At 36.3% G+C, this 16,299-nt stretch overlaps 1 protein-coding gene across 1 annotated transcript in view; it reads right to left on the bottom strand.

The window, feature by feature from the left end:
* The window catches only part of ASXL3 (ASXL transcriptional regulator 3), a 172,985-nt gene that overhangs the window by 70,170 nt on the left and 86,516 nt on the right, over nt 1-16,299 (bottom strand). The window contains exons 6-8 of the mRNA XM_030876618.2: nt 10,719-10,836; nt 9,639-9,758; nt 590-753 (exon numbers count right to left, since the gene is read on the bottom strand). Coding sequence (XP_030732478.2) covers nt 590-753; nt 9,639-9,758; nt 10,719-10,836 — 402 coding nt within the window. The remainder of the gene's footprint in view (nt 1-589; nt 754-9,638; nt 9,759-10,718; nt 10,837-16,299) is intronic.

Here is a 16,299-nt window from a genome sequence, read left to right on the forward strand (position 1 = left end):
TGTATTTCCTTATTTTAGAGGCTTTTAAAAAATACAAAAATACACTTAAAGCACTTTTAGTTATACTAAAAAAAAAGATAAAAGGTGATTATTTATAGGCAATCATATTCACGATGATAGACTCTCAGAAGCCAAATCCAAACATAAATTTTAAATGGTTTAAATGGTTTTTGGAAAGAGCTGAGAATGAAAATATTTACATAATTTCTTAGAAACCCTGGCTTTTTATTGCTGCACTTCAATATTCCCTCGGGGCAAAGGGGAAGCTACTTCAAAGATTTATTTGATACTGGAACGTTTGATTTCTTTGTTTTTCCTGCCCAGTGTAGGTAGGTCTGTTGTTTTCACTCTATGGCAATGTGCTGTATTTTAAAGTTTGAATTTGCTCACTAGTGATCATGAAAAATGAGTCTGTTTAGGCAGATTAAGCAAACACACCAATGCTAGCATTTAAGTATATAAATTACACAAATATACTAGATTATTAGAAAACTACCCATCCATGTATCAGTCATCTTCGATAACAGACCTGCCAGTTCATAATAATATAACTGGTGACTAATACCAAATGTCTGAAACTTCTACTTACCTGCCTATCCACTTCTGGGAGCAAAAGCAGGAGGTATTGTTGAAAATGCTGAGGTAAGGAAGCAAACGTATGTTTATTTATTAATGCCCTCAAGTTAGTGTTGACAAGAATAGATCCCGGGGTTTCTATGTCAATATCCTCAGCTTTGGTCCATTTCAAGTGTCCTGTGATAAATAAGCAAGAGGTATGAATTCACTATAGATTGGGAAAAACATACACCTGTACACACACATATGTATACTGACTATATATATATATATATATATATATTTGATAATGTATTTAATTCTATCTCTTTTAAGAATGATATTTCAGAATGAAATCTCCGAAGTTTCTTTGGGTTTCTATCTTGCCTTAGTTGTCTTTAATTTTCATAATGTCTACTTCACTCAATACCATCTGTATTTTTAACTCAAAGTAGCACCAGGTCTAGATAAAGAAGTATTTTAATTACGGTCTTCCAATTAATCAGAATCCTCAAAAACTTTAGCAGCATAAATGGTAACAACTACAGTTTTTGTAGATTCTATAAGACTTAGGATCAATGATAACAATAAGAGTGCTGTTTATTTTAATGGAGATAATGAGAGCATTATAGCTGATAGCTGTGTGCTCCCCAAGTGTCATGCACAGCACTAAGCACTGGAGTATTTCAGAAGATGCCTATTCAGGGTAATTTAAGGGTAATACTTTAAAACAGCAATCCTTTATAAAAATATTAGCTGTGAGGCCTGAAATGCCAGTATGCTTTGTAGGATAATTCTACAACTCAGGTACAATGACCTCCAACAGACGGCTGTATATAGAGCCCACAATTCGAAATTACGACACACAAGGGAACAATCCACCATAAGGGACAGTCAGCTGATGCATCAAACGGAAGAATGACCACTCTCAGTTGCTTGAGTTAAGAGAATCACTTGAATGTGATTTTAATAGAGTGTGATTTAAATCAAGGGCCAGCAAATTATTGCCCATGCACTATATCCAGTCCAGTGGCTGCTGGTAAACAAACTTTTACTGGAACACAGACATGCCCAATTGTTTAGCTACTGTCTAGATGTGCCTTCGCACTACAATGCTGAGTTGAACAGTTGTGACAGAAATCACATGACTCACAAAGCCTACAGCATTTACTCTCTGGCCCCTAACAGAAAAACTTGCTGCCCCTTGTTTTAAACAATAGAAACAAAAAAGAAAATAAACTCATTGTGAAAAAACAGGACACTGTAATTTTAAAAATAGGCAGATTTGAAACAGAAACAGATAGAACTTCTAGAAATGAAAATTTAGTTTAAAAATTTTTTAAAATATTCCATGGATACAATGAAATAACTATTGAATAAATATAGAGTTGATGAAAATATCTTGAATGCAGCATTAAAAATGATGAGTCAAGAAAGCAGGAGAGAGAAAAAATAAAGGGAATGGAATAAGCAGTCGGGATGCACATTTACAGGAGTTGGAGAATGAAAAAACACAGCAAATGGCAGAGAGGCAATATTTGAAGAGCTAACGTCTGAAAGTTTTAGAACTGAAAAAATGATAAGAGTCCTCAGATAAAGCAACATACCAAATCTCAAAAAGGATAAATACCCATTCCTCCATCCGATGTGTTGAAATAGCAAAACATCAAAAATAAAAAGAATACCTTAAAACAGTTTTGAACAAAAATAGATTACCTCCAAAGGGATCACAATAAGACACAGGAACCTTATCATCAATAAATTACAGATGACAATGAAGTATCTTCAAAGGGCCAAAAGAAAAGAAGCATTGATCTAGAATTTCGTTAATAAAGTCCCTTTAAATGGCAATGATATTAACGATATAAGAATATTTTCAGTATCCAAAATGGAAACTATCCCTTAGAGAATCTTGCTGAAAAAGTACTAGTGGATGTTCTTAACAAATAAAGAAATTAACTCTAAAAATGAATGAGTGGGTTGCAGAAACAACGACAAACTAAAAGATTCACAGACATGAGTAACTCCAAATAAACATTAACAGTGAAAAATAATACTAACAACTAATGAGAATTAAAACAAAATGGAAAAAAACCACAAAAAACAGGAGACGGCAATTGCATGAGAGATGGGAAGGTGTGATTGAAATGAGAACACCATATAACCCTGGCACTGTTTGGAAACAGGAGAAATACTGTTAGTTTGTTAAAATTCTACAGGTAGTGTCCTTCTTTGTTTCTTGTAAGGGTCTTTATTTTAAAGTCTATTTTGTCTGATATGAGAATTGCTACTCCAGCTGACTTCCATTTGCATGCAAGGGATCAATCCAAGATTTAACAATTGTAAATATTTATGCACCCAACATAGGAGCACCTCGATACATAAGGCAAATGCTAACTGCCATAAAAGGGGAAATCGACAGTAATACAATCATAGTAGGGGATTTTAACACCCCACTTTCACCAATGGACAGATCATCCAAAATGAAAATAGCTAAGGAAACACAAGCTTTAAATGATACATTAAACAAGATGGACTTAATTGATATTTATAGGACATTCCATCCAAAAACTCTGTAGGTAGTCAATGGGAGAAATAGAAAAGACTTATAATTTCCAAATAAATTCATGGAAGGAAAACTCAATCACATGAAGGCATAAAAGGAGAAAAAAATTTTTGATTAAGTCCCCAACACAGTACAAAAATACAAATGGATTTCATATTAGATTTTACAAGTAACACAATCTGATTATATACTGCTTTACAAGAGATATACTTAAAATAAAAATCACATGGAACAGAAGAAAATGAGGAGATAAACTAAGACATACCAGGCAGACATTCAAAACATCAAAAAAAGCAATACCACAATATTAACATCAAAGATAAACAAAGGTAAAAAAAAACCTTATTGGGGATAAGAAAGTAATTCCTTGAGTATAAAAGGAATAATTCACTGGAAAGATACAATGACCTAGAGCCTGCATCCATTTCAACAGCATAGCATTCAAAATTTAAAATTGAGAGAATTAAAAAGAGAAACTGGCACTATATAATGCCAGTGTAACATCTGAACATATTTTACCAGACATTGAGATAACAAGCAAAAAACCTGTCTTATGAATACCAAGGACTTTAAAAACTCAATAATCGACCTTAAACCAATGAATTTAACATAGGACACTGCACTGAGCCCTTATGAGAAAGCAATTTTTTGGTCAGCACTCAGGAAACAGTAAAGAAAACAAAACAAAAAAACAACAAAAAACCCCAAAAGCTGACCACTGAGTCTCAACAATACTGAAGAATAATATAAAACCTCATCTCTCTATGCACAAAGAAGTAAAATTAGATATCAATAACATAGCAACTCTCCAATCTTCCCACACTCATTATATATTTGGACATTTGGAAGTACACTTCTAAGTACCTCACAAGTTAAAGAAATGTTTTGTAATGGAAATTACAAAATATTTACATTCTAAATGATAATGCCAAAATTTGTAAAATGCAGCTGAATTTGTTTTAAAAATAAATTGTATATATTCGAGAGTAGAAAAAATATTGAAAATTCAAGAGTTAAGTGTGCAAATCAAGAAGTTAATGAATGAACTATAGAATAAAAACCGGAGAAAGAAGAAAGGAGAAAGATTGTAAAGAATAAGAGTACACATTCATGAAATAGGAAAGAACAATGAAGACCATCAAGAACAGAAAAAGGATTTTTTTAAGACTAATAAAATAGGTATAAATCTAGTGAGAGATGGCATAAATAAACATGAATAGGAATGAAAGGTAGGCACATAATTTGAGATACAGTATAGATATACAAGGCAAATAAAATTATAATTAAAATTTGATTTTAAATAGTATAATATGCATAAAAATCATACTACTATGACTTTAGCCAATATCTTTGAAGACATAAAGTATTTCAAGTTTGCAAATTTTCAAATTATATTAAAAATAGCAAACCTCAATAAATTTGTGAAAACTTTTGTAAAATAAATAGACAACCCCTCCTTCCCCACATACATGCACAGCACATATTACAAATAGCTCTAAAGACGAATTTTACCAATACATCAAGGAACTCTCCCCCCACTCATTTTATACTTATTCCAGTGGATACGTAAAGAAAGCTCTTCAGTTCACTTTATGAAGTTAATATAACTTTTATTCCAAAATAAGGACAAACAAAGACAATATGAGAGAGAAAATCTGTTGGCCAATCTCACTTATAAACACAAAAAGTACAAAAATTTTATCTATTTTTTTTGCCCAACAAACTCCTAACATTTGTTAGGAATGAAGTCAAGGTGACAGGTATATAGATGTATGTTTTATTAGCATCTGTATTTTTCTATATGTTTCAAGTATTTCACAGGGAGATAAAATAGACTACAAGAAGAGAATTAGGAAGAAGCTTATTTTCTCAGCAGAGAAGGCAAAGGCAAAACCTAGAGACAGAAATGTTGAAAATACAGGAAAGGAATTTGCTTAATGCTTACGTATGGCCGAAATACTCTCCATATGAGGGAGTTGAGGTCATTTACCAAGAGTAACTTTGGGAAGGAGTATTGGGGAAATGAGAAAATCATAAAATTTTAGAAACATGTATTATGGACAATGTGAGAAGTAGAACTTATGCTGTTGGTTACTATTTGGTATGGTTCAAAATATTTAAGGGTATCAGGGGAAAAAAAAAGACTATGTGCCTCTCTAAATGTTTTATGACAAAGTCAAAAGAAGATCTATTTCAAAGATGTCCATCTAAGCAAAATTATGTTTTATAATTTTGGAACAAAGACAGAGCAGATGAACTTACTGCTAAATTTGTTGCCACACAGGATGTTTAATTCCATTTTAATTATCCTTACATACTTACTCTTAATTGGCTTAAGAACAAGCTCATTATATCTGATTGTCTTATCTCATTAAAGCTGGTACCTCATCTCCCTACACTAAGCAGAGGAAAAAAAGAGGTAGTCATTTTAGTGTCTAATTCCTGGACACTAGAGAGTATAAAGTAGCTGAGGTCCGGAGAAGCAAAGAAGCAACAATTGCCGAATTGCCACAGTAAGTGTCTGTGCTATAGAAGACGACACTTTGTAGTCATAATAAAAATCATGGGAAAGTGTCTGATGAGGATCAGGGAAATTGTTATTTTGACCAAAGGGAGTCGAAGAGCACCAATCTGAATAAAGGCTGCAGACTTTGGAGACCTTGCTGGCTTAAAGCCTCCTATTTCCCAGAAGGGAAGCCACACGGTATTTATGCATAAAATGTGCACACAAGATGTACTCACATACACGCACACAGAGGGAAGGAGCACATGAAAGAGGCAGACCAAGGCCTTTGGTTGCAAGAGGAACTGCCCAAAGAAATACAGAAAGAGTTCAAAACGAGAGTTCTTCGTTGTCTCAAAGAAATTAGAGACGAATGGATTCTGAAAGAGCTCAGAGAAGAAAAATAGGCTTTCAAAGAGTACAGTCTAGGGAAAAAAAATTATCAGAGGGCAAAATCTAATCATCTACGACATAAATCCAAGTACCCTTTACAAATGAAGAAATTGTGTAAACAGTGTACCGGGGAGCACTGAATCCATTACCATATAATACCAGGGGGGTAGTGAACTATGGGGATTATGGTAAAAAAAAAAAAAAAAAAGATTATTAAATGTTAACAACCTTGATGTTTAAAAAATAATATAACAAAAACATGGAGTTAAGAGGGACCATAAGTATAATTATCTCCCTATCCTTTACAATATATTGTCCAAAGCTTGAGTAGTTAAAATGATCATCGCTCCTATTCCAGTTTTTCATATTTTTAGTATCTTTGGAGAGAACTTTTAGATATGAATATATCTCGTGGCGATGTTTAGCAATTTTGTTTTTGGTTTTACTTCCATTCTTTTTTATTATTCAGGCTAAACTTAATTAAATTTAGTACTTTTAATTAAAATGATATAATTCAATTTTTCTAAGATGACCCCTGACTATGGCTACACATTAGGAGATGTCAAATAATATTTATAAAACACTGGGGGAGGTTATTTTTTTTTTATTTTTATTTTTTTTTTGCGGTACGCGGGCATGTCATTGTTGTGGCCTCTCCCGTTGTGGAGCACAGGCTCCGGATGTGCAGGCTCAGCGGCCATGGCTCACAGGCCCAGCCGCTCTGCGGCATGTGGGATCTTCCCGGACTGGGGCACGAACCCGTGTCCCCTGCATCGGCAGGCAGACTCTCAACCACTGCGCCACCAGGGAAGCCTGGGGGAAGTTCTTTTTGATGATAGTATTTAGGGTTACTCTTCAAATTTATTTTCCTGCATTAATTTATTTCAAAAGTATGTAACATTTTATGAAACCAGCAAAGTTGTAATTCTTCACTACAAAAAGATTAAACCAAATAAAATATATTGGAATGAATCCCAGAAGTTGAGCTCAGCAAGGACATTTATTAAAAACCCCTCAGAGATATCCATTAGAAGCTTGGATTTGTTTAGTAAGTAATTTTTAAACTCCTACTGTGTGATTGGGTAGGAAGAAGCATAATTAAAAACTGGTGTAAGTCAACGACCCCTAATTCAAGAAACTTACATTTTAGTTATGATTCTAAAACGCTGCACAGAACAAAGAATCCTTTCCTCTGTAAGATTCCTAAGGTCACAGGACATCAGAAACATTACTTTCTAGAAGACACATGGGATTCTATCTGGAGATGGTCACCTTTAAGGCCCTTTCTTTCCTTTTGCTTGTTTTCACTTTCCATTGTATGGTGCTGGGCATATATTGGAGGCTTAATAAGTACTACCAACTTCATTTGCACAAAATAAGCCATTGTACTCAGCTGCTTGTTGGGTTACTCAGTCAGTCAGCGTTCCTTCCTAGTAATCACCTTCAGGTTACTTTTGACCTTAAATCCCACCTTCTTCCTCTGATTTTACAGGATCAGCCAGGAAATGTTTTAGTTGCTAGCTCTCCTTCTATGTGTAACTAGTGTACCTGCATTTTAACACCCATGGCAGGCTCATCATGTCATAGACACTATGCTACTCCTCAGTGGTGCCCACAGGTCTACAACACAGGCTGGATGATTATAGACATTCAGAACATATTCTGAAATAATGGTTTGGACTTTGGAGCTAGCTGTGCCTTGGCTTGTAATAGCTGTGTCATTATGGACAACCCTCTTAACTCTCTGGGCCTCTGTTTCCTCAGCTGTAAAATAAAAATAATTCAACTGTACATAATTGAAGTAAATGAGATAATATGTCAAAGTACCAAGACCACTGCATTAAATACAGGTAGTTTTCCATTCCTTCATTAAAGTAGCTTCACTATTTCTACTACTTAGTAGTCTAAAAAGAAAAAAGCAGGTTAAAAAGAACATGGTGGTCTCCTTTATCGCCTTTTAAATTTGCTAACAAATTAGCTGAAAACCCTTTACTGTATGATTGTTAACCTTTACTGTATGATTGTTAACATGTAAGATGCTAAGCGGCGTGCAGGATTCCTAGGTTACAACAATTAGAACAAGAGATCCTGATTGAAGACCTGAGCACCTGACAGGATCCTGACAAGAGTACAAGCCTTGTTGAACCCCAGCCCTGAAGGCAGCTAAGTAAAGAAATGAAGAGGTCCCCATGCCTTGAATTTTCTTAAACTCATGATATGGCATTGACTTTCCTGAGGTTGTAGCAGACTGTTTTTAACTGAAGGTCACTGACTTTTAAATTACTTAGGGTAACATAACATGATATTTGGGGGGGGGGGTCTTCTTTTTTTAGTACATTCTTTACATATCACTCTCCCATTACAGTTTCCAGCTTCAGAAGCTACTCAAAGTACTTAATTTAGAAAACTCAAAAAGACTAGGAAAAAACATGTCAGTATATATGTAGGTGTTTATAAACTAACACATATGTTTTGGGCTAGACAATAACTATAAAATGATTTAGCCCTGGAAACAATGAAAAAGATAATTATGCTGTGTTTAAAGAATTTAAAACAAACATAAATTCTGCTTTCCCAAAGATCTCTTACATAAGGCTATCTAAACCCCATTCAAAGACTTTACTGAAAATATGCTCCCAGAATTTAACAAAATCCTGGTATATAGTAGGCACTCAATAGATCTTTACTCAATAAATAAATAAATGGGTTAAAATCTTGCTTGAATTTTACAAACAGATAAACTCTGCAAATAAGAATTACCCTAAGTTGCCAAGAAAGTAAGTGGCAGAACCAATAATAAAGTTCAGGTCAATAAATCTGTACTTTCTACGCATCATTTTACAAAATGTTACAATGATCTAGGTCATTATCATTACCCTAACTCAGAGGTGAAATAACTGAGAGAGAGAAATGAAGCCATTAGGTCCAGACATGCAACGAGGCAGGTTTGGTCTAGAATTTTAATGTTCAGCCTAGGATACGTTTATTTTCCTCTTTTTAGTTTCCATATTCCTTTTCCCCCAAAATGCTGCTATTGAGTTCCTGATGAAAAGTTATCAGGAAGGAAATCTTCAAAAGAAAACCTGGTACTGACTTGCAGCACCCAGTAACTGTCTGCCACACTTCTCGGCAATTGTACACTGTTTTTCAGACAAGCACTATTGAATATTTCAAACAGCAGAAGATGAAAAGCAAGGCAGAGCAGTTTTACTGCAGCAGACCCCAATGACAGTGTACTCTTCAGTTCAATGAACACTTTATAAAAGTTGCATTTTCCCCCCAATACAATGTATTCCGATAAAGTGAAACCCAGTTTCAGGAACAAAACACTGCATGTTAGACAGAATTATGACTTGGCAGATAATTACTTTAATACGTAGATCGTTTTAAACCTCTTATCTTTAGCCTCTGCTTCATCCAATAGTATCATTCACAAATTTAGCAACATGCTTAAAATCATTCCATTGTAATATGTTGCATTCTTTAGCACCCTTTTTGGTTTAGATAAATTGGAAAGATTTAAAAATATTCTTAACTATTAAAGAAAAGAGTCCCCATAATTTCATTCAACAAGATTTAACTATCTAAAATGTGAAATGTTATAGTATATTGAACACTCACCTAAACCAGACTTTTTTAATCGTTTTAAGTGCTGACTCGTTTGTTTTCCAGTGGGGGATTTTTGCCCATGTTTCATTTCTTTATCTGAACTGTCTGCTTCACCATTTTTAGATTCGGATCCTAAAAAAGGAAATAGTTATTATGTCATTATCTTCCTCTTGCTGTCCTTGAAAAGAAAAATCTCAAATTGTTCTACAAACCGTAGATATTATCTCCTTTGCTAAGAGTTAATACACTACCTTTGGCCACAATCTGATTCCTCTACTCTATATAAAGAGAAAAGCCCAATAAATCAATCAAACAGAACAAAAAGCATGAACAGATGGCCTGATAGTGGAGTCAAAGACACGTTCACTGATCTGATAGCTTTTCAAAGAAGCACTCAGATCTTTTGTGAAAATACACGAATAAGCTTCAACAATACTGTGCCACTTGGAGACGATGCAAGACCGAGACAGAAAGATGAAGGATGAAGGGAGGCTTGGAGAGAGGGAGAGATCATGCCTTTATTAATAACTTTATGTTGAAGCAGGAAGAGAAAACGCAAACATCACTCTATAATATACAGAATGGTACATAGCTGAAAAAGTGACAGAGGTAAATTAGAAGAAACGGTCAGGGCTGCACTGAGGTGAGAAGAATGCTGCCAGAACACAAAAACTAATAAAGGATTCCTGATTTTGCAGCAGAGGATGGAAAAACAAATTCACACTCACGGAAGAACGGCTTTTGATGGCATTACACATCAGCATGGGGTCCACCATTAAAGTTCAACATTCAAACAAAAGCCAAAGCAACAACAAAAAAATCCACCTAGCAGTACTACACGTTTTCTTGCATCTACTGACATTAGCAAATGAAGTCCTTTGATGATGAGCAAGCTTTTGTTTTGTTTTGTTTTTAAGAGCGAAATACCCTATTATTTTTGAATCACTGAAAGAGTCTAAGGTATAAAAAAATTAAATGAAACCTCAAGTGGAAATATTATTCAGTTCCAGAGAAAATTCATGACATCTCTCTTGGTGAGAAAGCCTCCTCCGGGAAGAAACTGGCCAAGCATACAATATTTTAGCTCTTTACCTGAAGGCGAATCCGACTGCTCATCAGACACCTTTAATGGTGTCAAAACAACACGAGGAACAGTCTTGTTTACCATCATTGAGACTCCATTTCTTCTTTTCTGCTGCTGCCTCAAAGCCTACAAAACATGATAATAAAATAGAACATAAAAATATAGTCAAAACGATTTCTCATAATTGAATTAAATGATCCACTTGCCCATCATCAGATAGAACCTCTTAAGAGACTTAAATTCCACAGAGTCACTCATTTGTCAGGACTCTTAAGCGTCACCTTCCTGTCATTTTCCCTCAAAAGCATAAAATCAGGCTTTGGCAAAGGGTATAAACCTGAGACCATTTTCGGGAGAATTCTGAAAATAAAGCAGCACGTAAAGGTTTGTTCTACCTGCGCAGTGTGGCTTGAGAGCCCATGGAATTTGAAACCATGACTCCCAAGGAAAAGAAACGTAAAATAAATGTTTCGAGACCAGGATAAAAATATACGTCTGCACTTCTCTTGCAGGTGCGTCCTCTCCAGTGGGCTGCTCAGTCAATCAAGTTAACACCGAGTGTCATCAGTATGTACAGCAGGTAAGGACTACAGTATTGATGCACTCACTCAGCCGCGGGGAGCGCTGCACAAAATCACTGAACATGGCAGGAATCATTTATTTCTGTGAAGGGAATCAGTCCTAATCTTGGAAACCTTGCAGCACTTGGCTTCTGTCTGCTTGACTTTGGGCATTAACCTTCAGAACACGAACGTGACGGCATTCTGGCAAATCCAGGGAAAAGAAGACCGATACGAGAATAAATTGCTCCAAATGGGAGTGCTTTGTGTTTCATAAATGAATCAACCATGGTGATGATAATGTACTGAAAAGACACTGGAAAGTTCTGAAATACAGCTTATCTAGCTGATCGTTTTACGCAGAAAATTACCTGCAATAAAAAGGGTCTTAAGCAGACACAATTCAAGAGAGGATAAATTCACGGTTCCAGGAATACTAAAACTCCTCAAAAGGTTAAAAGGCTGACCACAGACAGTCTCCAACCTTTCAATTCCTGGTTTCTGTGTAATTTCTACCAATTTTATAACATTTCAGTTACTTGACTAATGTCCTTTGACCAATAGTTGTCACAGTCTCCTGAAATACTGCATTGACTGTATATCCCCTTGCTGACAGAAACAATACCATTTTATTTGCAAAGGGTTTTACCTGAACGTCCAACTCGTAGACCATAAGATTTAGCCGTCAAATAACTGCAGATGTGAAAAATTAAATATCACTTAAATGAGAAAAGACATATTCAGATGAGATTTAAAACCACGTGGGAAAGTGAATGGCTTGGGAAATCGCTTACAAATGATACTGTTGCTAATAATAACAGGATACATCTTCCCTTCAACTCTTACATTTATTGACCTTTTATAAAGTACTAGGCACCGTGGACGGACAGGAGATACAAAGATGAATAAGAGGCCATCCTCCTCACCTTTAGCTTGCTGGCAATAATATTCTGAATGACAGCATGTGTGCTATAAAATATTTATGACATTTACTCTTTCATTAAGGTGTGTACATAATTGCATAAATCTCTCTAGCCTTGTGTGAGAACTCCGAGCACTTTGTAGACATTAACCTATCAATCCAATGATAAAACAGAATGAGGCGGGCTTCCCTGGTGGTGCAGTGGTTGAGAGTCCGCCTGCCGATGCAGGGGACACGGGTTCGTGCCCCGGTCCGGGAAGATCCCACATGCCGCGGAGCGGTTGGGCCTGTGAGCCATGGCCGCTGAGCCTGCGCGTCCGGAGCCTGTGCTCCGCAACGGGAGAGGCCACAACAGTGAGAGGCCCGCGTACCGCAAAAAAATTTTAAAAATTTTAAAAAATAAACAGAATGAGCCAACGCAGTACCTGAAATTACAATTAGGCCCATCTTTACCCACTATGTAAGACATCACAAAACAAACCTGTATAAAGAGTGATTCGTTTTTAGGAGTCTTCACATCACAGATTTCAAACTTTTCCCTTGGCAATCCAAATAGGCATTTGAAAAATACTCATTTTATGGCATGGTGGGGAGGTGTATTTTGGAAAATGTTGATTAAGAAAAGAAGAGATGATATAACAAGACGCTTAGAAGCTGGAATCATAAAGTCAAAGATGACATGTCTTTTTACAGTGTTTGCAGTAAATAATTATTAAAGTAACAAAAATTTTGTCCTCAATTTTTAGAGTGGAGAAGACTCTATTATAGAAAAATTAGCAGTTGGACAGAAATAAACCATGATATACATAACGTAATAAGAAGAAAAAGCCAAGGCTATTCTGAATTTTAAACAGTCAAGCTGGAGCCAAGGTAGGGAAAAGGAATGCTAGTCAACATTGAGCCCATTTCTATGGTCTCAATGATTTTTTACTGAATATGTATTTCCTGCTCATAAATTTGAACAATATTTCTTGGTACAACATTTTCTTAAATACTGAAATGCAACACTATGTGCCTGTAAGTGATAAAAACAACTATGCCTATCATTTAAATGATTGTTTTAAGTGTATTAAAAATACACACTTTTTTTTTTTTGCTTTACCTCTGAAAAACAAGCATTATTTTTTATCCCAAATAACATTTCTAGGGTCAAAGAAGCAAAACTTGGGAAGCCTTTTTTTACTATGACACCAGTCACAGTAGTAAAGCCCGCAGGCTAGTAAACAAACTCAGGAGTATCAGAGTTCAGCTATGAGAAGGGGCAACTCGGTAGCATTTACTAGATCCGTAGCCATTTTAGGCTACCTTGGGGATTCCAATTCACTTTCTAGAAAGCAGGATTTATTTGACTGTGGACCCTGGGGATACCCTCCAAGCAGATCAGAATGTGGATGGAGGGGAAAGAAACCAATGTTGACTCAACTGAGATGTCTGGGATAGTTTGGCTGGCTCCAAACAAGAGAACTCTAGCACCTGTTACGTCCACAAGGCAGGTAGTAGTATAGTGATTCCCAGTTCCTCACTCCAGGGCGTGGCTTCTGCAGATAAAGAGGCTAGCTGCTCATGGTCTGCATGTTTGTTTGCTTTGGTGAGATACCTATATTGCTGCAGCTACGTGCCCATGGGCCACTCACACATGCTGCGTGTCTCCTCCTCCCAATCCCCTGAAGAATGTGCAATTATTTTTGGACCACACTAGCTGGGCTAAGACCACGACAAGGGGGAGGCTGAGGACCGGGATGCCTATACCCCATTGGAGGTGGTAGTAATGACTCAAGAGAAGCAATACAACTGGATTTGTAGGTGAGTTGTCCTGTCTTCAACAATGTGTCAGACAAAACAAAGAGGTCTCTGAGCCAAATTCAGCCTGAGGGCATCAATTCTGGATACCTGCTAAACACCTTTCCCAAAGTTCCTCACCTCCCCCCAAAAATGAGTCTGACCACTGCCCAAGAGAGGTATTAAAAGCGCCCTCTTCTCCTGTGCTGACTTGCAGCAGAACAGGGGCTGATGCAGAGTCGTCTTAACGACTGTGAGGTATGAGGCTGTGGAATCAGAGAACTAACTAGCTGAGTAATGCTCAGTAAATTACTTGGGGAAACGTCTCTGTAAAACAGAGACAGCAATGTTGGTAAGGCTCTTTAAATAGGAACTCCACAGAGCTATGTTTCATATGGGCTTTCGGGGGATGGTCGATGGCCACCTGGCCTCCTCTCAGTAAGTCCTTTGAGGCTGTGTCTAGCACCCTGCTTCACAACAGGGTACTCCTGTACCCCATTATCCTTAACTCTGAGCTGTAGCTAAAATTCCAAGAGAACAAGAAAACTTCCTATTTTATGCTACAAATATAACAGAGGTTAAATGCAATTTACTTTGTAATTATCTAAGTTTGGGTAACCCAGCCTGGAAAATATACATCCATGTAATAGCTTAAGAAAATACAATTAGGATGACCACTTTTGATGGTCATGGAAGAATTGCTCTGCACAAAGATACCCTGAAAGGGGAGATTTATTTGTTGCTGTGACAACTTGGGGATGGGATGCCTTTCTCTATTCCACACCAAAGGTTTTAATTAGCTAGTGGTGGCCCTGTTGATCAATCTATAGCATGGTTTTATTTTGACACTAATATTATACAATAAGTCTTACTATATTAGTCTAGATTCATTTTAGGAAGATGATATCCAACTACTCAACCCTTAGGTATACAATGGAACGCTAACAGAATATCTTATCGAACAACTTTAAATCCTAATTTCAATTCTAGAAAGAAGCAATACCAAAACCTAAATAAACAAGCAGATGGCAAGTGTAATTGCAGTCTACTAAAAGGCTTGTCTTTCAAGCTGCCCGGACATGTAATGTCCTCATGCCCAAACTACACAGAGTACATTGGACTTGCCAAGTTTAGTACTTCCAGGTATCATTCAATATGAAAGAAATTTATAGGCTTACACTTGGAAATAAACTTACTTATTTAAGGAAACTAACATAACAGAGCTAAACCAGTCTAGGAAAGTAAAGATCATATCACACAATTACAAGTCTGGCTTTGAGTGAAAATCAAAAGATGCTGAGTGAGCATGCTTTCCTCTAGAGAGGTATCACAACATTCTCTTGTAAAAAGAGACAGAAAACCTTTAGATAAACATTTTATTTTTTAAACAGAAAGCTTGGGATAACTCTAAAAACCTGGAAGAATTCTCATTTCCACCCCAATGAAAAATAAAGTAAAATCTAAAGCCAGAGGCCTTCATGTTAACTTGGAATTTGCATAAACAAGTAATACCTTCTTTGTTTTCATAGAGAAAGAATACCAACAATGTAACTTAAGAATGCACTGGATGCAGTAAGCCCTTGACTGAGAAGTCAGAAAATAGCACATGCCGTGAATGCTAAAATAATGAGAAATACACATATGAAACAGCTGGCTGTGTCAGGCACCAACAATGTGCATTGTTGCTAGAATGCTAAATGTCAACACCCACGTCCAGAAACTGCTATCATGCAACATAACCTTTGGAATTTCACAGTACTGGTCAAACATATAAAGCGAAAGCAAAATACCAGGAATATGTCTGTTTTGCGATACGAGGAAGGAAAAGGATCTCCAACTTTATGAATAAACTCTCCTACCCTAAATAAATAATGCAGGAAGTCAAAGAAACCAACAGGAACAACACAGAAAGGTTCTGTTCTCCATCATGTTACCTCCCATCATAACAGACCTCAACCCATCCTTTTTTTAACCTTGTATTTGATTCTGCTGTTTAGAAACTTCCCAAATTTAATCTTTCTTAATTATGCTTCCTTGAAATTCAAACTCTAATCATTTCACACCTTTTAGGATTATTAAAGCTAAAATACCAAGGCAGAAAGAAGACAGGGAACAAGGTAATAATCAGCAATCTGTTATTCTCCAGAGGCTTCTGAATATGCTTAGCGTGAAGATTCTATTCAGAAATATAACTACTGAAATAACAACATGCTATTCATGCAATTACACCCAACATATGATATTCACAAATGTTTTGATGATCAGAAAGTTAAAAGGACCCAAATATTAGGGGCAATGAAAGTACTCTGCATCAATAGCCAAGGGGCA

This window comes from Globicephala melas, chromosome 13 (genome assembly GCF_963455315.2).
Source record: "Globicephala melas chromosome 13, mGloMel1.2, whole genome shotgun sequence".
In the NCBI taxonomy this organism is placed as follows: domain Eukaryota; kingdom Metazoa; phylum Chordata; class Mammalia; order Artiodactyla; family Delphinidae; genus Globicephala; species Globicephala melas.